The 25,484-nt window shown below is 43.9% G+C and overlaps 1 protein-coding gene across 1 annotated transcript in view; it reads left to right on the forward strand.

The window, feature by feature from the left end:
• Positions 1 to 25,484, forward strand: part of TMEM132C (transmembrane protein 132C) — a 395,705-nt gene that overhangs the window by 233,063 nt on the left and 137,158 nt on the right. The window contains exon 3 of the mRNA XM_057744545.1: positions 22,044 to 22,190. Coding sequence (XP_057600528.1) covers positions 22,044 to 22,190 — 147 coding nt within the window. The remainder of the gene's footprint in view (positions 1 to 22,043; positions 22,191 to 25,484) is intronic.

Genomic DNA, 25,484 nt, shown 5'->3' on the forward strand with positions numbered 1-25,484 from the left:
GCTCAGGGATGTGGCCATTATGATGGGTACACGTTTACCTACACGGGATCAACATAGAATGGATTCCTTTGAGTCAGGTGGGGTTCTGTTATTAGAAAGGAAGAGGGGTATTATATCATTAAGGTCAACTGTACCCTTGATGCGAGGACATTTTGGGAAAAAAATTGGGGAATCTGTAGAGCACAATTTTATTCCCTATATAACTAAAATATCAGGAGTGTGCATTCAAAATACTAGCAGTGGTATAAACGGTCTCTGCAGGACTTAAGTCCTGCCGTGTGATGTCTGCGAAACACGAGAGCTATTCCTTAGAGACACGTGGCTTTTCTTCAGAAAGCCCTCCCCTGCTGGCTTTAGTCCTACATAGCTCATCTACAGGCTGTCATTTATGGCCCTGGATATTATTTATTTCTTTGGTTGTTCACCTTTTTTTTTTCAACCAAGAAGATAATTCTAACCCTAGAAAACCAACTCCAGGGCAGAATTCATCAAAAAGAAAGCTACAAACAGTAATTTGTGAATTGGGAGAAAACAAACCTACTCATTCAGATTCTGCAGTACACAACTCACAGTGAAGTTAAAGATTGAAACATCCTTCTAAAGTAGACTTTGGGGTGGATGGGTTTCTCTGCTCTCATTTTCTTTTTTTCTTTTTTCTTTTTTTCCTTTTTCTTACAGAAAGGGCACATGTGCAAAGAACAGAATTCTCTATAGGTAACATGTCAATGCTCTAAAAATATATAGGCTTCGATTGTAAATGCAACCACCCAGTCATCCAGGCAAGAAGATGCTGTTTGCTACTTCTAGTGAAAGCCTTCCTGTCCCTCTCTGCCCAGAGCACCCTGTGAACATGGGAATGCCTTTCCTTGAGCAGTGGAGTACAGACTGTCCTTCCCTTCCATTTGTCCACAGTAGCTATTTTTGTAGCTTAATCTAAAAGGAACCCCGCCCCCAGGATAATTGGTGAAACAGACACTTCTGGAAATCGATTCAGTGCCTGGTAGCCAGGCTCGCTTCTTCACTGCCAATAGAAGTCTGATGTTGTTTGAGCTGCAGGTAGAAATACTCTGATCTCAGGAAGGTAGATCCTCCCAAAGTCTCAGAAGATGAATCGGACTAGTCTAATCTCACTCTCTTTTACCAGCTAGTCCTTTTCCCAATTCTTATTCTAGCTGGAGTGGCCTTCTGGCCCATGAGATATAGAGGCAAGTCTTCTGGTGTGTTTCAGGGTCGAGGTCCTTTGAAGAGAAAGCCTTTGCAATTATTCGTGTTCCTAACTCTTTTTGTTTTTCTGCTGTGATGGCAGTAAAAGAATGTGATGCTGAGACTGATGACAGCTTTCCTGGAACAATGAGAGGAAAACCAAGAGCATCCTTGAGACATCAACCCAGTGGCGGCCAACGTCCCGTACATCCCATTCTTTGAGACAATTATATGCCTTTCTTTCTTAAGCATTCCCTACACTCATGTTTTGCAACCCAAAGTATTACTAATCAATAGCATCAAGAGCCCAAATGTTATTTCTGTCAGTGACACCCAATGGGTGACCCATATTTGGTACCTGCCCTTCCGAGAGACATGTAATCGCTTGCATTTGCAAGAAGTAAGCATGCAGACTCTGGTGCAGATTCTGGAGCCCAACTGCCTTACACCTTTCTAGCTGTCAGTGACTTAACTACTCAGCGCCCCGGGCATGAGAAGGAGCTATGTGTGATGAGATCTCAGTTAGTCCTGAGATCTGTGAAAGCCTCCTGAAGAAGCACATGGGGCCAGTAGGATGCCTGAAGGTGCATCAGGTCATTGACTGCTGATGGCACATAAAGTGTCACCGGGCATCAGAAAGGCTTCATACCAGGAAAACCACATATATGTGATCCCTTCCTTTTAAGAGCTGACTGGTGTGAGGTGGTACCTCATTGTAGTTTTGATTGCACTTCTCTAATAATTAGCGATGTGGAAAATTTTTCACATGCCTGTTGGCCACCTGTATGTCTTCTTTGCAGAAGTATCTATTGAGGTCTTCTGCCCATTTTTTGATTGGGTTGTTTGTTTTTTTTGAAATTGAGCTATCTAAGCTGTTTGTGTATTTTTGAAGTTTCTTTTGATCACCCCCCAGAGAATCTCTGCTGCAGCTAAGAAAAGCATTTTGAGAAGTTTGTGCAAGAAGTAGAAAGCAGATATACTAACATGTATAAAATAGATAACTAATAAAAATGTATTTTCGAAAAAATTTCATATGGCATTAACATATAAAGGTGCTGTTGAACTTGGAAAATCTCAGTCAATTTTCCACTTAGAAAAAAAAAGGAATTAGAAAGCAGCAATGGTTGGTCACTGTGTCCTGAATTGCACCCTCACATAAGAGCAAAAGAAAGATGAGTTCTGGGGATCCGGGGGTGGGAGGGGGCCCAGACAGCACCTGCAATGTGGTGCTACCCCACCCTGGGTCTCCTTCTCAGCTGGTTATTAGGAAGGAATTTTTACCTCCTTGCTGGGGAAAGCAGTGCTACTGGGAGACTCAGGGCTCCTTCAGGGGCGAGTTACTAGGTCAGCCTCATCAAATATTGATAGGCCAGCTGCACCGAAGCCATCTTCCTCCTGAAGTTCCTGCGTGACTGGCCATTGAGTCTCTTAAGGAGACCACAGATACCTGCAAGGAGTTACTTAAGGAGTCGTTACAGGTTTGATGGATAGAATCTCTTGCCCTTTTTGGTTTTTATTATTAATACATTCTTTTGCACCAGTGACTTTCTTTTTTTGGCTGCGTTGCTGCACATGAGCTTTCTCTAGTTGAAGTGAGCAGGGGCTGCTCTTCACCGCTTCTCATTGCAGTGGCTTCTCTTGTTGTGGAGCACGGGCTCTAGGTGCTCGGGATTCAGTAGTTGCAGCAAGTGGGCTCAGTATTTGTGTTGCACGGGCTTAGTTGCTCTGCAGCATGTGGGATCTTCCCGGACCAGGGATTGAACCCATGTCCCCTGCATCGGCAGGCGGATTCTTAACCACTGCACCACCAAGAAAGTTCTGCATCAGTCGTTCTTGATTCAAGAGTAGTCTGGTTGCTTATCAAGTTAGGAGTAGGTGTGTGTGTGTGTGTGTGTGTGTGTGTGTGTGTGTGTTACCTCCAGATGATTTTTTCAACCATAGGAAAAGTACGACATCAAGGACAAGGATTCCAAGCCAGCACTTGGTGAAGGATCCCAGGCCCTCTGCTGAGACACAGGACAGACCAGCTGTTCTAACTCGGGGATCAGACTGCACAGATCAGACACGAACTCTGCCCTGTAACCCCTGTGTGATCTTGAGCACGTTATTTTACTGTTGTGTTTTCTCACTTGTTTAAAAACGGAGCAGAGTCATGGCACCTACTCAGTGAAATACTTAGGAGACCCTTATTGTTTGTTAAGACTTGATTTTTTTAATAGTAGCTTTTAATTCTCTTTAGTTTTTTTTTTTGGGGGGGGGGTTCTTTTTTGCTGTTCTTTGGCTGCACCGCACAGCTTGTGGGATCTTAGTTCCCCAACCCGAGCCCAGAAGTGAAAGCACCAAGTCCAAGTCTTAATCACTGGACCATCAGGGGATTCCCAAGATTTTAATATTTTATGGCAAATTTGGAAAGGGAGGTCCATGATTTTTCCATATGCCCCCTGCCCCCACACATGCATGGTCTCCATATTATCAACATCCCCCACCAGATGGTACCTTTGTTACAACTGATGAACCTACACGGACATATCACAATCACTCAAAGTCCATAGTTTACCTTAGGGTTTACTCTTGGTGTTTCTTGTACATTCTTTGGGTTTCAACAGATGTATCTGCCATTAGTGTATCCTAGAGTATTTTCACTGCCCTGAAAATCTGTGCTTCACATATTCATACCTCCCAACTCCTGGCAACCACTGATCTTTTTACTGTCTCCACAGTATTGCCTTTTCCAGAATGTCATAGAGTTAGAATCATACAGTGTGTAGCCTTCTCAGATTGGCTTCTTTCATTGAAAAATATGCCTTTAAGTTTCCTCCATGTCTTTTCATGGCTTGAGAGCTCGTTTATTTTTAGCTCTGAATAATAGTCCATTGTCTGGATGGACCCCAGTTTATTGATCCAGTCACTTACTAAAGGGAATCTTTGTTGCTTCTGAGTCTGGGCAATTATTAATAAAGCTGTTATAAACATCTGTGTACAGGTTTCCGTGTGGACATAATTTTCAACTCTTTGGGTAAATACCAAGGAGAGGGACTGCTGGATCACATGGTAAGAGTATTTTAGTTTTGTAAGAAATTGCCAAACTGTCTTCCAAAAGGGCTGCACCATTCTGCATTCCCACCTGCAGTGAACGAGAGTTCCTGTTGCTCCATGTCTTTGTTAGCATTTGGTGTTGTCAGTGGTCTGGATTTGGGCCATTTGGATAGGTGTGTGGTGATATCTCCTTGTTGTGTGGGTTGTTTTTTGTTTTGTTTTGTTTTTTGGTACTCTCATCAGCAGTGTTTTATTTACTTATTTATTTTTATTAATTTTTTTGGAGTACAGTTTACTTACAGTGTTGTGTTAGTTTCTGCTGTACTGCAAAGTGAATCAGTTATACATATACATATATCCACTCTTTTTTTAGATTCTTTTCCCCTGTAGGTCATCACAGAGTATTGCATAGAGCTCCCTGTGCTACACAGTAGGTCCTTGTTGGTTATCTCTTTTATATATAGTAGCATGTATATGTCGTTGTTTTAATTTGCATTTCCCTGATGACATACCGAGGTGTTGTTGTTTGTTTAAGTGACACATGGAAAACACTTAGCAGAGAGCCTGGCTGATACAGAAATTTGAATAATAGCGTGTTAGTTGTTTGATATCCTCACAAACACAGCAAAGCACAGACTCCAAGGCTAGTTTCCCACCTCCTCAAAACCTAGTCAAATAAGGCAGCAGAAAAGATTTGGTTTTGTTTTCTGTTGACGAGCACTCAGACCCAGCCTGGTGAGTCCCGCCTTCGCAGTCCTGTGCCCTCGCTCACCGTGGCCCCTGCCGTGAATCGCACCTGGTGCACAGCATGAACTCTCCTCCCGATGGTTTATTCTCCCGTAATTAAATTAGCACCGTGCCAGCCTACTCTCAAAAATACATAAGGTGAGGTCATAAACATTCCTTACTATCTGCACATGTAGGATCCCAGCACGGTAATCTCAGAGCAACAGATGCACGGAGTGTTTGGGGACACGCATTAAAGTTAATCTGGTAATTGAACTGTGGCGTCTTCCACGTGCCAGGCGCACTCAGCTGAGCCACGTGCTGTACCTAGGAGCAGTATTTTTCACCCTCTCCGGTATTGAGAACTGGGGCCAGATAATCCTTTGCTGCAGGGGCTGTGCTGTGCATTGTAGGGTGGTCAGCACCATCTCAGCCTCTACCCACTCGGTGTCAGTTGTAGCCCTGTCTCCTAGTTTGACGATCAGACACATCTCTAGATATTACCAAGTGCTCCCTGGAGCGGGTGGAGGGGTGGAGGGGGTTACATCTTCCTGGTTGAGAACCACTGCCTCCAAGCGCTGCTCAGAGTGATGTTTGGAGCAGATGGTTTGTAGCAGGATAGGACGGAGGCTCCTCCCTGATACACATCACCTGAGACCTTTGCATGCAGGGCTGCATGGATGGATTGCTTGGCTGGATGGACAGATTTCCCTGCCTCAAATGGAGTTGGGTTAAAATGCTGAGAGTCTGCAGGGATTTTACTTTCAAAGCTAAAGTTTCACTCTACACGTTGATGCTTTCCAGAATTGTACATCTTCTCACAGCTATTCTAAACTGGTGTCCAACCCGCATTTCTAAAAGACCCACGTATCATCTCACACAGCCCTGCAGATTGCTGATTTATTAGGGGGCTATAATAATAATTTCATCCCAGAAGAACTTATACAAACTGTTTTAATATAGGTTGACGCCATCTGGACTCGGCACGTGATGCAATAAGAAATACAGAAGTGTGCTAGCCTGAACTGTTCAGTCTGTGTGCAAACACATTTCCACAACTAACAACCAACTTAAAGGAAATGCAGGGGCAGAGCAACACAGAAAATGGCAATGCAAAGACACCATCTGATAAATCCAGACTGTGGACATTCTGTAGGACAAAAGACTTAGTATTTCAAAAAATGTCACTTGCATGAATAAAAGGAGGAGGGTAACTTAATATAATAAAAGAAACAAGTCTAAAGTCGGCAGAGGGCTTCCCTGGTGGTGAAGTGGTTAAGAATCTGCCTGCCAATGCAGGGGACACAGATTTGATCCCTGCTTCAGGAAGATCCCACATGCTGCAGAGCAACTAAGCCCATGCACCACAGCTACTGAGCCTGCGCTCTAGAGCCCGAAAGCCACAACTGTTGAGCCCACATGCTGCAACTACTGAAACCCGGGAGCACCTAGAGCCCGTGCTCCACAACAAGAGAAGCCTGAGAATGGCAACAAAGAGTAGCCTCCGCTCTCCACAACTAGAGAAAGCCTTCACGCAGCAACGAAGACCCAACTCAGCCAATAAATAAATTAATTAATTAATTTAAAAAGTAAAATAAAATAAAGTCAGCAGAAAGAAGGAAATAATAAAGATCAGAGAGGAATTAAATAACCTAAAGTTGAGAAAACAATAGAAAAAAAATCAATAAAACCAAAAGCTGGTTCTTTGAAAGGGTAAACAAAATTGACAACCTTTCGGCCAGGCTCACAAATAGGAAAAGAGAGGGAACCCAAATAAACAAAATAAGAAATGAAAAAGGAGGCATAACAACTGATACCACAGAAGTAAAAAAAACATAAAAGAATGCTAGGAACAATTCTGTTCCAACAAACTCGACATTCTAGAAGAAATGGACAAATTTCTAGAAAGAGACAGCCCATCAAAACTGAATCAAGAAGAAATAGATAATTTGAACAGACGGATCACTAAAAGTGAAATAGAATCTGTAATTAAAAAATAAAACTCCCTACAAATAAAAGACTTAAGAACATAATAACAAGTGCCATGTGTGGACCTTGTTTGGAATTTTGATGGAAACAAAACAATTGTGTAAAACAACATCTTTGAGGTAATAGGGGACATTTTTAACATTAGGAAATTATTAATTTTGTTAGACATGATAATGGCAAGGTGATTACGTTTTCTGAAATCTTGAAGCACTCGTGAGTAAAATGGAATGAAGTCTGGGTTTTGGTTTTAAATAGTTCAGCATAACAAAGTCAAGATGGATGAATGAAACAAGATTGGCTAAATGTGGATCATTGTTGAAACTGACCAGGGGATACATATATTTCACTATGAGGTAGGTGAGTTAATGCCTGTTTCTCTCATGGTACAGCAAGTGCAATCATGTCCCCTACACAGAGAAAGTCAGGGCACCAAACTGCTTTCTTTAGCCTGGGTGACATTTATCATGACATTCCCTTCTGCCTTGGTTCTGCCGAATTATTTTATTTTATTTTATTTATTTTATTTTATTTTATAAATTTACTTGCTTATTTATTGGCTGTGTTGGGTCTTCATTGCTACAAGCTGCCTTTCTCTAGCTGTGGCGAGCAGGGGCTACTCTTTGTTGCAGTGCTTGGACTTCTCATTGTGGGCTTCTCTCATTGCAGAGCACGGGCTCTAGGTGCGTGAGCTTCAGTAGTTGTGGTGCACGGGCTCTAGAGCGCAGGCTCAGTAATTGTGGTGCATGGGCTTAGTTGCTCTGAGGCATGTGGGATCTTCCCAGCCCAGGGATCGAACCCGTGTCACCTGCATTGGCAGGCGGATTCTTAACCACTGGGCCACCAGGGAAGTCCCCGCTGAATTATTTTAATCCGTAATGGTTCACCAAACGCACTCAATGCCAAGGAAGAATATATACAGCTGGATGTTAAGATACAGATTCTATGGTGACTCAGGGCAGAAACTGTGGGGAAACGTGATAAGATCAGTCACTGAAGGATGGGTAGTTGTGATTTCTCATTACAAATGACATAGTAAACATCACTTCAAAGTTGGAGGAAGGGACCGAAGACTGGATGGCCCATACCTTAGCATACCTATCAGGCTCCCTGCAGCTGAGCTTAATGTAAAAGTTTTATTATTAAAGGAATTGTTTATAGAGGTGTAGGCAGGTTTGAGACAGGCGGGCACCAGCTTTACCACCCCTGGGCCTGAAGGGGTAGGGAAGGGACCAGTGTCACCAGAGCCTGGTGACAGCTGGAGCTTTGGAGGCCAGGCTGTCCCTATGGGGGACACAGCTGTGGCCCAAATCATGGTGCAGAATGGAGGGCAAGAGATGACTATGCTCTCCTCCTATCCCTCAATCTGCCATTTGTGTCTCCCACTGGCCCAACTCCACTGGAGCCAGAAGGGAAGACGGTCCTGGGTTTTTTTTTAATGTTTTAATTTTAATTTTATTGAAATAGAGTTGATTTACAATGTTATGTTAGTTTCAGGTGTACAGCAAAGTGATTCCATTATACATACACATATATTCATTATTTTTCAGATTCTTTTCTCATATAGGCTATCACAGAATATTGAATAGAGTTCCCTGTGCTATACAGTAGGTCCCTGTTGGTTATCTGTCTTATATATAGTAGTGTGTGTGTGTGTATGTGTGTGTGTATGTTCATCCCAAGCTCCAGATTTATCCCTCCATCCCCTCCATGTTTCCCCTTTGGTAACCATAAGTTTGTTTTCTATATCTGGAAGTCTGTAAAAAAGTTTTGTAAATAAGTTCATTTGTATCATTTTTTTAAATTAGTTTCCACATGAGTGATATCATATGATATTTGTCTTTCTCTGTCTGACTTACTTCACATAGTGTGATCATCTGTAGGTCCATCCATGTTGTGGCAAATGGCATTGTTTCATTCTTTTTTATGGCTGAGTAATATTCCATTGTATGTATGTAGGTGGTGCTGAAGTCACCTAGAAGTCAGCCACCTAAGGCACAAAGAAGAACAAAGAGGGGCAGTAAAAGGATGGAGGGGGGAGCGGGGAGGTGCAAATGAAGACTCATCATGAATTTTAAAGGTTTGTCCAGAGTAGAGCTGATTTGATGAGAACACAGCAGTAATTTTTGTGAGCGATGCTGGGAACATTTTACTATGGAACCATCCCATATAGCACTGACCCAGTTAGCACCAGTGGTGTGCCAGGAGATGTTTAACAACCAGCTCTCCAGGGGGAGAAAGCCCTGATGTGTAGCATTGGCCAATTTCTTTGGTGTAAATACTCTCACCATAACCAATTTCAAGCTACCAACGTGATATCACTGAACACGAAGTTGGGAAGAGGGATCCAGTAGCACTCCATTATATAGAATTTCCTCCACGCAGTTATGTAAATACAAACCTCAAGAACATAGATCATCGTAAATCATGGTAGAATCATTAGGGAGTCATGAGTTGTGAGTATTGATTTCCTATGTTTTCTAATGCAGATTATTCCGTACTAGGTTTATATAACTTATATTTGAACAACCTCCGTGTTTAACAACCAGCTTGCAGAATTCCTGCAAATTCAACAGCCAGCACACTGCTGGCTTATGATGACCAGCCTGAAGTTTCAAAGGCAATGGTAGAAGTGGGCAATGGAATTGGGAGTTTTTCAGAACAAATCTATGAAAGCAGAACATCGGTGTTTATTTTATGAATGGAGGACTCGCGCCAAAGTTGCATTAGAAGGAGCGAGATAGCCATTGCCTGAGACCAGATCAGGGGTAAGAAATAACAGAACTTGAAACAGCAACAGTACTTAGGAAACCCCAGTGTTCTCTGAGCTCCGGACTTGGCTTCAAACATTTGATGAGTTGTTGATAAAGGAATTTTCATGAACACCCAAGATCGAAGGCAAATTGGAGGCAGCAAAAGGTAATGGCTAAAAGGGGACAGTGTTTGCTAAGCTAAACAGATGATGAAACAAGATGGGGCTTCCCTGGTGGCGCAGTGGTTAAAAATCTACCTGCCAATGCAGGGGACACGGGATCGATCCCTGATCCAGGAAGATCCCACATGCAGAGGAGCAAGCCCATGAGCCACAACTACTGAGACTGTGCACCACAACTACTGAAGCCCATGCTCCTAGAGCCTGTGCTCTGCAACAAGAGAAGCCCCCACAATGAGAAGCCCATGCACCACAACGAAGAGTAGCCCCTACTCGCCGCAGCTAGAGAAATCTCGCAGGCAGCAACAAAGATCCAACGCAGCCAAGAATAAAATAAAATAAATAAATAAGTAAATTTATCAAAGAAAAAAAAAGATGATGAAACAAGACAGTCAATTGGAAAAGCGTTTGATTGCAGCTATTTTCACACAGAGCCGAGAGAGGCGAGGAGCCTCTGCTCCAGATGAACTGGCCGTGACCGCTGCTCTTAGTCAATTAGGGAGCAAGGAGTTTATACCCAGGGGAACGAGCTGGGTTTCAGGGGCCACACACATTGTGATGGAGCATTTGCAAGGCAAATAGGGAATTTTTCACAGACACGCCTGCCTATGTGCACACACAAGCACAGACACAGGACTTCTTTTAGGAAATTGCAGTGATGATCATTGGAACATTTTTCACTTCTTTGGAACCAGTCTGTGTCTCCTTACTCCCTGGGTCTTCCCAGGGTCCTGGTCTGAGAAAGACCCTCCCAGAGCTCAGCTGTCCCCAGCTCAGGAAATCGCTGGTGCAATGGGGTGATGGCATTCAAAGGGTTCCTGATGGGAGACAGGGAGGCAGAATCCAGCTCACGCTACTAAGAACAAAACACAGGACAAGCCATGTTCAATAGTTTTACTGCAGGGGTCCTTTTGATTACTCTGCCCTCCCATGTTTTGAAAGATGGTGTATTAAAGCTGCATTTATGAAAGAAAACTCTGCGTTTCTTAAAGTATATGTCTTTCGGTGCTTCTCTGAGTGTGATTTGCGTGCTTGTAGCAAGAGATGCTATTTTATGAGATTCGTGAACAGACATGTTTTTTTTGTGCCATCATGTATTTATTTTAATATGCATTTGGAAAAAGGAGTTTGATTTTTATTTGCAGTAGTCACATATAGTTTCTTCTTGAAATAAATTGGCTAAAGTAAAAAAAAAGTAGCTCATTTAAATAAAAATATTAAATAAATGATATTACAGAGAGTGTATGAAAATGTCAGCAATTTGAGGGTGGGATTTGGGGAAACCCAAGTGGATAGTTCACATGGATTGAACCTCCAGTGAGCATCTAATTAGCCCCTGGTACCAGGGCAGCCACTCTGGAGGAGACGATTAGAGCAGAAGAGCACCTTCAATCATCTTAGTTGTATACAGACCTTGATCTCAGTTGTTTGTTTTCCCTTAAGTGCTTGGAAACACCGGAAGCCTTCAGCCTCTTTTTTCTGCCATATTAGCTTCGTGGGACTTGTCAGGTTACTGGGTGGATATGGATGTAAATTTACGAGTCATTATAATGGAAGGGTGGGGAGGGTGGGGAGGAGTCGAGGGAGGGAGGGAATACGGGAATATGTATATAAATACAGATGATTGAACTTGGTGTACCTCAAAAAAATAATAAATAAGTAAGATGAAAAAAAATGGAAGGGCCAACATCAATGTACTATGCCTTTCTATACAGCACATATATAAAGGATGCAAAGAGCTACCCATTCATTATATTAGCAGCAGAAGCTGGTTCATATACGTAGCAGGAGGCTTTCCCACTGCAGTACCCAGAGCGATGTTGGTGGAGAGTTGTCCTGCCCGGATGGATGCAGTGGACGTTGATTGCTGTGTTTGTTTGGCGATGTCATGATTTTGCTTCATGCAACTTCACATAGGGGGCCAGGCCAGGGGTGGGCTGTTTGAGTGACTGCTGGCTTCCTAACTTAGTCCTAGCCAGTCTGCTTAGAAAGCACATAGCAGAGACTCCAAAGGCAGGTGGGACATTTCGAGACAGACATTTATCACAAAGAGATTTCTCTGACCTTCCTCTTCATCCATTCGATCCTTTGTAGGGTGGTGGGGCCCATAGGCACAGGGTGCAGGTGAGTCCTTTTATCTGCATTACCCAGAGATGGGCAAACCTTTTGTGCTCTGATATGGGCACATCATTCCTCACTTTCCCCTGCTGCACAGTTCTCGTCATGCAGCCTGCTGGATAAGCTTGCTGCTGATGGCTGCTCTGGAGTGGTGATTGTAGATCCCTAAGGACACAGGTGTTGGGGAAGTTAGTAATATAGTCTTGTTCAGGCCTCAGAGACAGAAACAGTCCTCTGACCGACCTGTGTCCTTGCCTGGACTGTGCACTTGCTTACACACCTAACAACTGCTGCTAGCTAGTCAAAGAAAGGGAGTGGGTCTTGGAATTTCTTGAGCCCTGGGGACCTGGCCAGTCACCCGGGGTCTGGAGAATCTTGTGACTCATATAGTGAAACAACAATGTTGTTAGAGTAAATCCAGAGCTGCATTTTTACAAGAAAACTGATAATGGTTTGCAGCCTGGAATCATATGCAGGAGCCCCCAGAAATCCAATCTGAAGTCTCAGCCCTGGAATGGAGGCACTGCCAGGGACCCTTCCCAGTTGGGATTCCAGATTGCTCTTCTAGGGACTGCCCAGTGCTGCTTGGATCTGGATGTAGGTGCATCCCCAATTCGGTGATGTATGAGCCTCTGTCTTTACTATTCTTTCTTAGCCAATTATTCTCTTAATTAATATACTGTGATCTTTGTTAATTTGATAAATTCTCTCTAAACTCTTGCTTAACTGAGTGTAGAGTGGTTATTTCGCCAGAAAATCCTACGAACCTTAAAACCAAAAGTAAGGCTTTTGGCAAAACAACAGGAAATTAAAGACATCCACTCCATGGCAGAGAAAAGCTAGCATCCAAAGTTTGCATCTTTGTTGAAGGTCTCTAAGGAAAGAATCAATGGAAGATTTCAGCAATGAAGCATCCAGTCTGACCTAGAAAGCCAACTGGCTTCCTGGGTACATGTCTGGTAACTTAGTCCTTGGGTTAGGACAAGAATATACCTACTCAGTGCTAAGAGAGGTCATATAAACCAGTGACTCTCAGCCAGGGATGGTTTGATCACCAGAAGAAGACATTTGGCAATGTCTGAAGATATTTTTGGTTGTCACAATTGGGGAGGGTATCTGTTATCTGGTGAGTAGAAGCAGCTAAACATCCTACAGCCCAGAGAATACCCCTCTCCCCAAAATAGTGTTGGTCCCAAAACATCCATAGCGGCGAGGTTGAGAAACCCAGATGTCAATGAGTAAAGGAACCTGGCAGGGAACTCTGATGAGCTGCCTTGAAGCATGCTTGCTGTATCTATATCAAGGGCCACTACTCAGATTCACTGTTTCCATCTCTGGCTGTCATCAGATCCCAGGTCCTCAGTTCTTGCACTTTCTACCCCAGCCTGACTGGGCTCATTACTGCTCCTACAACTTGGGCCTGTATTCGTTTTCCAGGCAGTGTGACAAATGTCTGCAAACTTAGCAACTTACAGTAGCACCCACTCATTAGCTCAAGGTACCATGGGCCAGAAGTCTTGGTGGGGGCAGGGGGGTACTTCCCTGGTGGTCTAGTGGTTAGGACTTTGCCTTCCAATGCAGGGGGTGCAGGTTCAATCCCTGGTTGGGGAGCTAGGACCCCACATGCCTCACGGCCAAATAAAAGGAAAGAAAAAGAAAAAAAATTCTCGACAGGCCCAAGTGAATTCTCAGCGAGGGTCTCACAGGCTGGAGTCAGGGCGTCAGCCAGGCTGATTCTTGTCTGAAGTCTCTGGGGATGACTCTGCTTCCCAGAACCTTTCACTTGTTGGCCAAACTCAGTTCTGGTGGCCATAGGACTGGGGACCCCGTTTCCTTTCTGGCTGTCGGTCAGGGGCTGTGTTCAGCCCCTCAAGGCCACCCTCACTCCTTGGCTCCTGGCCCCTCCATCTTCAAAGCCAGCAGTAGCAGGCTGAGTCTCATGCTTGCAAGCTCTCTGCTGTCCACGGCTGCCGCCAGCCAGCTGGAGAAAACTCTACTTTTAAAGGGGTTGCGTGGGGAGGCTGGGATGTAGTGAGTGTAGCACTGACATATACACACTACTCAATGTAAAATAGATGGCTAGTGGGCAGTTGCTGCAAAGCACAGGGAGATCAGCTTGGTGCTTTGTGATGACCTAGAGGGGTGGGATAGGGAGATTGGGAGGCAGGCTCAAGAGGGAGGGGAGATGGGGATATACGTATACATACAGCCGATTCACGTTGTTGTACAGCAGAAATTAACACAACATTGTAAAGCAATTATACTCCAACAAAGATGTATAAAAAATAAGATAAAGGGCTGCCGTGATGAGATCAGGCCTCCCTATTTTAAGATCAACTGATTTGGGATTTCAAATTCCCAACTGCAAAAGCCCTTAATGGCAAAGTTAAGGTTTCAGTAACCAGAGACGGGAACTGTGGATGACATCTTTAGAATTCTGCCTACCACAGGGCCTTTGCAATGGGCTTTCCCTGCTGGAAATGAGTGTCCCCCACCCCCACCCCTGACCCTGTTGCCCACATAATTATCCCACACCGTCTCCCAGTCTCTGTTTTGATGCCACTCTTCAGAGCAGACTTCCCCAGCCATCCTACTAAAAATTTCACCTCCTCTTCCCCATTCCATATTCTCTCCCCAGCTTTATTTTTCCTTGTAACCTTTGCCAGCATCTGACATGCTGTTTATTTTGCTTACGTTTTGGTGTCACATCTGTCTCTCCTAACTGGGGTGTGAGCTCTCCAAACGAAAAAAGTGGGCTCATTGGCTCTTCCACACCAAGAACAGCATTCAGCACACGGGACACGTTCAAACAGTGCTTGCCAAACGAGCCAGGTTTTTATATGGAAGCTTTGTGTTTTAGTTCAACGTCGGCAACTGTATTCGCCTGCTGGAGCTGCCTTAAAAAGGACCATGGACTGAGTGGCCTGAGTAACAGATGTGCTTCCTCTCAGTTCTGGAGGCTGAAAGTCCAAAATGAAGGCAAAGGCAGGCTTGGTTCCTTCTAAGGTTCTGAGGGAGCATCTGTCCCAGGCCTCTCTCCTTGGGTCATCGATGGCCGTCTGCATCTTCACATGATGTTCTCCCTGGATAGTGTCTATTGTAAGTTTCCCCTTTTGTAAGGTACCAGTCATAATGGATTAGGGTTCATCCTGCCATCATTCACTGGGTCACCTCTGTATAAGCCCTGTCTCCATGTAAGGTTACATTTGGAGGTATCAACCCATAATAGCAACTAATTATATTTTTCCTTTTTTTAACCTACTCTGAGGATCACATTCAGCCCTCAGCAGACTCAGCCTTACGGGGCCAGAGACCAAGTGGTACCTAGCCTCCTCCCACACCCTCTCCTCAAGACACACAGATGCTCCCACATTCCAGGAGCCATCTCAGCATCCTCTAGAAGCTCAGTGGCTCTGAGAAGCTTCTAGAGAGTGCATTTCACATGGTGATTATAGCTGGCCCCGAGATGGATGGCTTGGAAGATGGAAATTAGGCTTCCTGTGTTCAGAATTTGTAATGAACATTGATTTTCTTTAAGGAACATTTAATCATCCCTATCTTACCTGAGTCAGGCACATTTTTGAAAAGAGGAGGAATTTTTTAACCACTAAAAAACTGAATATTAGCATCAATTATAAGCATGTGGTGTAGGTGGCATGGGCCAGTTCAGGTATAGCCAGGCACAATAAGAAGCACCACCAGGACTGGCCCATGCCTGTGTCTTGTGTTGCTGCATCTCAGCATCCCAGCATCCAGCACGGTACCTGCCGCGAAAAGTCGGTCCTCAATATTAGCATGATAGATGAACAATGAGTGTTGGTGTTATTTGGCACCGTCTCTGAGAAACTGAAATCATCTCCCCGGCCACTAGCAACAGCAGACCTGCATGTTGGGGACCAATGAACTAAGGCCACCCCTGAGGGGCAGATGATGAAAATGAGCAGAGGTCAACTGCATGACTTTCCCAAGGTCATAGAGCTCATCACAGTAGACCGCGGAGCAGAAGTTTGGTCTCTTACATCTGGTCCAGTGCCTTCCCCTCCACATTGGATGCTGAGAAAAGGCTGCCCTCACATTGCCACTGACACCTTCCCTAGAAACCAGGCATCCTCAAGGTTTATCCTCTCATCCCTCTGCATTTTAACACTGACTGTCATTGCAAAATTTCTGGTCCTGGGACCCAAATTCCTGCAACAGCTAGTTCCTTGAAGGAGATAAGAACATCCATTGACCTCATCAAAGAAAATTAACAAGATTGGCCTTTTAAAACCTGTGCCTTCCTCCTATGTCAGTGGCTCATCACCCCACTCAGAGATGAAACCAGCCCCTGCACCAGTCAACAAGAATCCTCCTATTTTCTTGAACTGTGAAGTGGAAAGAACAATTTGTAGCTTCAGTGAAACCTCCAGTCTTGAGCAAAATCCAAATGCAGCAAAACCCAATTTCAAGCAAAGTCACATTTCAGGAGGCCATCATTGTGGGCAGTCAAGGTGGGAGGTGTCCCTGCATTAGGACAGAGCAGGGGCTTTCACATGCTAATGTGCCTTTAACCTTTGTGCCTTAAGAATACCTGGTCTTCTCCTGGCCAAAGCGGCAAGTATGTTTTAGCAAAATCATTTAGCAAATCACTTTAAAGTAAGACTTGGGAGAAGTTTCTAAAGAAAAAATGCTGCTGCTGCTGATAGGCTTTTGCTGCTGGGAGGGGTGATGCTAATTTGGTTCCCTGGTCTTGGTTCCCCCCTGGTAACCACCTGGTAACCACCTTTGTTAAGTGATGTCTAGCCTGTTAACTATTCACAAGAATTTATTTCCTCCACCCTGTGAGGTTAGCAGGGTAGGGGTGTGTGTGTGTGTGTAGTTTTTTAAGCTGTTACTTTCATAAGATAAAGTGGCATAGACTTTAAGGAGTCAAATAGTTCCACAGAGTTTGTTAGTAAAAAGTGTCACATAACATTATCGGGTTTCCCTGGTGGCGCAGTGCTTAAGGTACTGCCTGCCAATGCAGGGGACATGGGTTTGAGTCCTGGGCTGGGATGATCCCATTTAAAAAAAAAAAGTGTATATAACATTTTCAAAGTGACAAAATTACAGCGGTAGAGCACAGATCAGAGTCTGTCGGGGCCGAGTGGTGGCCAGGTATGACTATTAAGGAGAAACATTAGAGGGTGTCTTTATGGTGATGGAATTCTTCTGTGTTCTGATTGTGGTGATGGTTACTCTAATCTACACATGCGATGTGACTTTATAGAACTACACCCCCCCCCCCAAAAAAAGTACATGTTACAGACACAGAGAACAGACTTGTGGTTGCCAAGGGGAAGGGAGGGGAGGGGAGGGAAGGATTGGGAGTTTGGGATTAACAGATGCAAACTATTATATATAGAATACAATAAACAATAGGATAGGATAAATAGGATAAACAATAAATAGGATTAACAACAAGGTCCCACTTACTGTATAGCACAGATAACTGTATTCAGTATCCTATGATAAATCATAATGGAAAAGAATATGAAAAAGAATATAGATAGATGATAGATTAGATAGATAGATAGAGAGATAGATAGATAGATAGATGTATAACTGAATCACTTGGCTATACACTGGAAATTAACATTATAAATCAACCATACTTCAATAAAATAAATTCTTTTTAAAAAAGTGCACGTGAAAACAGGTGCAATCTAAACAGGGCCTGAACATGAGTTCATAGCATTGTAGCAATGTCAGTTTCCTGGTTTTGAAAGTGTACTTTGATGATGTAAAGGTATCCCAGGGGGCAGCTGGGAGAAGCTATATAAGAATTCTTTACATTTTTTTGCAACTTCTTGTTAATCTCAAACTATCAAATTATTTCAAAGTTAAAAGTTATTTTTTTTAAAAATACTGCAGTACTCTGTATCCTCCACAGCCTTTCTCCCTGAACAGAAGCAAAATTCTTACTTTGTTTGGTATTTATGTCCATATCACTAAGCAACAGAGTAAAAATGATGTATCTTCATTTTTTAATAAATTTATTTTATTGAAGTATAATTGATTAACAATGTTGTGTTAATTTCTGCTGTACAGCAAAATGACTCAGTTATATACATATATACATACTCTTTCATATTCTTTTCCATGATGGTTTATCACAGGATTTTGAGTATAGTTCCCTGTGCTGTACAGTAGGACTTTGTTGTTTATCCATCCTGTATATAATAGTTTGCATCTGCTAATCCCCAATTCCCAATCCACCCCTCCCCCATTCATTTTCTTTTTAGTTTTAGGCAATATCTATAAATTTCCCACTATGAAAAATAAGGATCTCTCTCTCTTTTCTCCCCCACTCCTTCCTGTGTCTCCATCCCTCCGATATAATAAGCATATTTTGTCTAGATTAATAATCAGTGTTTGAAATATTACAAGTAAGTGTGCTAATCACAGTAAAACCAAGTATTAAATCATGATGACTTTTCCTTTTCTGCATAGGGATGTTTTATTGTCAGAATTAAAAACTACTTTGGTTTTATTCTTTTTCTTCATTTTCTGTGTGTTTAGCTCTTATTTGTTCCCAAACTCTTTGCTGATTATCTAAGTCTCCTCTCAGAATATTTTCACATCAAATTGATCAGGAAATTTCCAGTTTCCTCAGGACATCACAGCCAGGATCTTCTGCATGCTGGTGCTCAGCCATTATCCAGGACCTCTGTTCACCAAGAACCTCCTATTCATCTCTGTTGTGTGTTGGATCTTCTTTCCCTGGGTCTCACAATTTCTTTCTACGAGGGTGAGTCAAAAATTATCCGCACTCCGGTTATATTAAAACTTCCGTTGGCTGCACTGTCTTATCAACGCTTTCCATTCAAGGCTACTATCTCCCCAGTCACTGCGGTGCAGGTGTGAACGTGTTACATCAGTTCATTTGTAACTGCGGTGCGAGCAAAAATGGATGCCCCACTTGTGATTTGCACGAAAGAAGAGCAGTGTGCAGTGATTCATTTTTTGTGGTCTGAGGATGTACCTGGCGCTGTTATTTATCAAAGACTTTGTGTGCAGTATGGAGAAAGTGTTTTGTCGCCAAGAACTGTGTATGAATGCATAGAGACATTTAAGGAAGGTCACACAAGTGTTAGCCATCAAGAAAGAGCTGGACGCCTGTCCATGTCCATGGATTAAATGCAGAGGACTGCTATCCAAGGGCGTTGTGATCTTGCATGACAATGCATATCTGCACACTTCTGCCTACACTGTTGACATTCTACAAAAACTTCATTTTAAAGTGTTAAAGCATCCTCCCTATAGTCCTGATCTTGCTCCATCAGACCTGTTTGGTCCCCTGAAAGCAGCCTTATGAGGACAAAAATTCACTTCCAATGAAGAAGTGAAGACAGTGGTGCATTCGTGGCTCTCATCTCAGCCTAAAACATTTTTTAATGAGAGAACACGCAAGCTTGTTGACCGATGGACAAAGTGCATTGAAAAGTGAGGAGATTATGTCGAAAAATGATGTATTTGTCATTTCTAAAAGTTAATCAAAGTAAATTCTACAGCCAGAGTGCGGATAATTTTTGACTCACCCACGTATATTTACCCCCTTGTTCTTTACTTTTTTTTTTTTTTTTTTTTTTTACCCCCTTGTTCAATGGAGCACATCTTCAAGTACTTTTCTGAGCAAGGGTGTAGGAAGTATATTTTTGGAGAACATGCATATCTGGAAACATGTTCTTCCTCATTAGGCTGGATATCAAATGCTAGGCTGGAAATCATTTCCCCCCTGATTTTTGAAGATATTTTTCTTCGCCTTCTGGCTCGCAGAGGGGGTGTTGTGAATCTTGAATCCATCCTGATCCCTGATCCTTTCTTCAGTCTGGAGGATTGCAGAATTCACCTCTCTGTACCCAGTTTCCTGAGCTGTATCCATCCTGTGCCTTGGTGTTCACCGCCCAGGAGGGCCCTTCCAATCAAGACACTCCCGTCCTTTCAGTTGGGGGAATTTCTTGAATTACTTCACTGGTGATTCTTACTCTCCCTTTTGTGTGTTTTTTATATTGTTCAGATGTTGAATCTCAAAGTAATCCTCTTCCATTTCTTTGTTTTTTTTTCTACTTCCTAGGACAAGTGTCTTCAACTCTACCCATCAAATATTCCACTGACTTTCCATTTCTGCTGTAATATTTTTAATTTCCAAGGGCTCATTTTTTCCCCTTCTGGATTTTTTAAATAGCAATGTGTTTTTGTGTCATGATTGCAGTATCTTCTCTGATCGCTCTGTGAATGTGGATGATTGTGTGTTTGATTCATTGTGGTGTTTCCTGCAGAGGCAATATTTCCTATATATTTCTTTTCTCTTTTTCTTTTTCTTGTTTTTTTTTTTTGCCTGTTTTGTTCCCTATGCCATGTAGAAACTTCTCTCAGTGTCCTAAGATTCTTGCTTCTTGTTTGCTCATATTAAAAAAAAAATGAGGGACTAAAAATCCATTAGAAGCTCTGAGTCTGTGGATGGGACTTGCTGTGACTACAAGCTTCGCTGAAAGGTAACCTGACTGGCTGGTTGGAGAGGCCCCAGAGTCAGTACTGAATAGTCTAGAATCTGGTATTTTTCCTGGAGGGTGAAGGTCCAGCTTTGAGAACAAAGGCCTAGGAATCTCCATGTTCAGTGTGCATGATGTCACATAGTGACTCTGTTTTCAGCATGGTATCAAATCTTCATGGTCCCCCAGGTCTATCTGATGTGGAGTCTGGCCATCACCCCGTTACAGGGAAAGGGAAGGACATTCGCACCTGGTTTCTTCATAAACACACTTTTAGCTAATCTTCCTTATTTTAGCCCTCAGGAACGCCCACTTTTATTGGTCCCACTGATTCCTGAGATGGGAGGATTCCGTGGTACAAATTCTGTTGGTTCTTAGCTTTTCTCGCTGACGGTTCAGAAGTTCAGCTGACTATTTACCCCCTTGTACGTCAGCTGACTGGTCCCCAAATCATTTATATTTGTTGCATCTCTCTCCCCATCATCAGGGTGTTTAAGAACAGTCCCCTCAACTCGCCTTTATGTGGGATTTGGGAAGAGAAGATAGACAAGTAGGTATTTGTGTTCAATCCGCTATTTTTCTCACCAGTTTACTGATGAGGACACTGAGGTTCAGAGAGGCTAAGAGACACAGCTCAAACAACAGTTCTAAGAAGAGTACTTTGATTTATTAAAAAGTCCTTGGCTTAGGGTACTTGGCTGAGCTTGTTCCCTGAGACGACCCGGCAAGTCACGTGAAGCAAGCTGGGGACCTGCCTGGAGCGATACAACAATAACTAACATTTATTAAGCGTTTGCTGTATACCCGACACTATTCCGATCTCTTTATATATATTAATACATTTCATCATCACAGTGGCTTTATGAGGGTTACTACTATCGTTTCCATTTACAGAGGAGGAAAGTGAGGCACAGAGAGGTTAATATTTGCCCAGAGTCACACAGCTACAAAGTGGAGAAAGCACTGTGTACACCCCCACCAGGGTTTCTGAACCTGGGCATTTGGGGCACTGAGTAAGTGTTGAGGGGGGGCTGTTCTGTGCATTTGGAAGCTGTTTAGCTGCATCCTTGGCCTCTACTCACTGGAGGAGCACTCCTCCCCCCCCCCCCCCCCCACAGTTGAAACAACGAAAATCCTCTCCAGGCATTGACACATAGTCCCTGCAGGACACAGTCGCCCCTCATGGAGAATGACTAGCCCGGGCAGGCTGGCTTTTCTCCTGACCGCTCAGCTGTGCTACTTCTTGGTTTGGGGACTGCCTGGGGCCGCTTTCCCTCCCTCTCAGACCCGAAGAGCTATTTCCATAATTCCTGGGTCGGTGGAGGTAGATCCTCCTCCCACTCCATCCGCCCATCCCCCGGCATCACCCCGCCGCTCGTTCCCCTTGTCTGTCTGTGCCACCGGCTATGAAAAAAGCAGAAAAATGAAAAAGAAAGCAAGGCGTGCAGCGGAGCGGAGCGTAGGCGCATTTGGAAAGGCCGAGTCATTCATCTCTTGGCGCTCTCTCTTGCCCTCTTGTCCCCCCGCAGAGCCAAGGTGAAGAAGGGAGTGAACATCTTGAGCACGCGGACCAGCGAGCCTCGCCAGTGGGACGTCAAGCAGGAGCTGGGGAACGGCGGCAAGCACGCCACCACCGCCGTGGTGTGTCAGCGCCTGGCGCCCGCGGCGCGCAACAGGTAAGCGGGGGTCCTCCTCCCTCCGCATCGGCGACCCCGGGATCCCATGACCCGGTCTCCGCCTAAGAGCCCGTGCCTTAGGCTCACACTAACCACTGCATAGCAGAGCTGTTACACCTTGGCTTGGAAATCTGGAGATACAACATCCCTCGCAATACCTTCTGGCATCTCTGGAAGGAAGGGCGGTGCCCTGATTCGGAGGGACTGTTGTTCCGGGTTGGGAGCAGAAATTAGTTTGCACTGTTTTGATATGCGGAGGCTTATTCATTCTCCTCACCTACAGTCATGTCCTTGGAACTATGTCTTCGTTGCCCTCCCTAGATTATCAGAGGCTGCTTTCTTACAAAGTGTTTGTCCTTCGCACAAAGGATGTGATATTGTGATTTATACTAAGAAATACATATTTGGTTTCTGTCCCTGTTCCTGGCATAGAGCTCTGAAAACCCTTCGAATTTCCCAGAATGAAAGCATAAAGATGTCTTCTGTTTATGTTAATAAGGTGACTTTTGGAAAGCCTCCTAGGTCACCTTAAGATGCCACTTGGTTGCCAGGGGAACCAACCATGTGATTGGCGGGCTGGAACTTTCAGTCCAACCCCGTGGCCTCCGTGGAGTAGAGTGGGACTGGAGACCGAGTTCAATAGCCAATGGCCAATGAGTTAATCAATGGTGCCCATGTAATGAAGCCTCTGTAAAAACTCAAAAAGACTGGGTTTGGAGAGCTTCCGGGTTGGTGATGGCGTGGAGATATGGGGACATTGGAGCCTGGAGAGGGCATGGAGGCTCTGCCCCCTTTCCCCATACCTTGCCCTACGTGTCTCTTCCATCTGGCTATTCCTGAGTTAGAGCCTTTAATAATAACCAGTAATCCAGTAAGTGAAATGTTTGCGTTCTGTGAGCTGCTCTTGCAAATTAACGGAACTCAAGGAGGGGATCATGGGAACCTCTAATCTTTAGCCAATCAGTCAGAAGCACAGGTGACAACCTGGACTCTGAGATTGGTATCCGAAGGTGGGGGTGGTCTTGTGGGACTGAGCCCTTCCTCTGTGGGATTGGATACTATCTCCAGGTAGAGAGTGTCAGAACGGGGTTGAATTGTAGGACACCCAGATGGTGTCAGAGAATTGCTTGGTGGTGGTGGAAAAAAGACATGCATCAGACTTAGTCTTCAGTGAGGAACAATGTAAAGACAGGAGGTGACCATCAGTGGTAGTGATGTGTAAGGATGGTAGGTGAGAGTCTAGACAGCCATCCTGGATTATTATTTAACATAATTGTTTTCTGTGTATAAAAGCAACACATACTCATTTTAGACTATTTGTGAAAACAACTACATGAGGAAAACTTTAAATAATATATCAGTATCCCTTCTACCTAAGGCTAACCCGCTGCTGACGTTGGTTCATTTTCTTCTCATGTATTATACATAGATAACATCTGTGTATAGTAAATGTGTAGTAGATTTATTTATTTTATAAATTTGGTGTCATAATATATACCCAGATTCTTAAGATGCTTTCACTTATATTGACAACATCTTCCTTTTGCATTACATATTCCTCAAAAAAATGTTAAGATTCCATCACATAGATTTAACATTACATAAATACCCATATTCATATTTGTGACTATTTAAATTGTTTCCAAGTTTTATTTTTATAGATAATGCAGCAGCCCCAAACCATCTTTCACATGATTTTGTCCACTTCTCTTTTTGCTTGAGGTGGCTTCTTAGGATTAAAAAATTGGATCATTATTTAGGGCTCTTGATACATTCTGTCAGTGTATTTTCCTGAAGGGATTAGCTCTAAAGGAAGAAATATCCACTTCCATTATTGGATATATTTTCTTAAGTGAACACTTCAAGGCTGCCAAGAAAAACTATGCAAGTGCTCCACTTCATTTAGAAACACCCAGTTCTTTTTTCTGTAAACCCCCTTCCTCAGTCCTGCCTTCCATGTGTAGCCAGCAAACACATCTGGTGTCCTGAACAGCTTCCTGGATCAAACACTGAACTTCACTATCATGACCCCAAGAAGAATTGTTAGTACATCTGGGGGGTGAAGATTGGGTGTCCAAATGTTTCAACTTGTGAAAACATGGTGAGAAAGAAATTCGGCCTGGGTCCTGTGCTCTAAGCAGGAGATCAGATGTCAAATTAAATCTCCTGAATCAAATGCATGTAAAGTCTAATTAACCCACAAGATTAGTGTTGATTATGCAAATTAAAGGGAATGTGTTCATTAACAGGCAGTGGATTTGTGTATGTAAATAGTTCTTTATGTCACAATCAGAAGGAATCTCAAAGTGAAGGAGATAAGCCTTGCTCTATGGGGGCAGGTTCTGAAGAGTCCCGGTGGCAACCCCATTTGTTCTGAGTCTTCTGGGAATTCAGTGTTGGGACCAGTTGTGTTTGCTGAGATGGTAAACATTGTGCATGATTTTCCACTGTCGGTCATGCTGGATGTCACAGTAGAGGGAGCTGTGGTTTAATATCAGTGTTTCCTTCCTTTTGAATTCTAGAGCTTTTTTTTTTGCCTTAAGTTAGACTGGCCACAAGCTGGGTGGTTGTGTGTGGGGGATGGAGCTGGCTATGCACTGCATCCTCCCAGGTTTCTTAATGTGATGTCTTAGAACAGTGGTCCCCAAACTTTTTGGCACCAGGGACCGGTTGCGTGGAAGACAGTTTTTCCACAGGTGAGGGGAGGGGATGGTTCAGGCGGTAATGCAAGCAATTGGGAGGATGGGGAATTATGGGGAGGATGGGGAGTGATGGGGAGGGTGGGGAGTGATGGGGAAGATGGGGAGGATGAGGAGTGGCAGATGAAGTTTCGCTGGCTTGCCCACCACTCACCTCCTGCTGTGCCACCTGGTTCTTAACAGGGGGTTGGGGGTTGGGGACCACTGTTTTAGAAGGTAATTGCTGCCTTTGCGGAAGAGCTGACACGTGAGGACTGCTGTCAGGGCTGTGCTGAAACCATTCAGCACTGGCTCGTGTTGACTGGATTGTGGGAATCTCTTTCCAATCCCTCACTCAGTGACCCTCAGTATTTACACCACGGAAACTGGCACACATCATAAAACAGAAATTGTTGCCAGCACACCAGCCATGGACTTTCCTGCTCACTCACTCCCTTACCTGGACTTTCAGAAAGCAGTGGTTGGTTCACCTAAGTCTGAGGCGCTAAGCTCCGTGCCAGGTCGATACCCACCAAGTCAGGTCCAGACCTTGTCTTCAAGGAACTTAAATTCTGTGGAGCACTTGGGACCAGACTGATCACAACTCAGATGAGGG

Source organism: Hippopotamus amphibius, chromosome 8 (genome assembly GCF_030028045.1).
Source record: "Hippopotamus amphibius kiboko isolate mHipAmp2 chromosome 8, mHipAmp2.hap2, whole genome shotgun sequence".
NCBI classification, from domain to species: Eukaryota; Metazoa; Chordata; class Mammalia; order Artiodactyla; family Hippopotamidae; genus Hippopotamus; species Hippopotamus amphibius.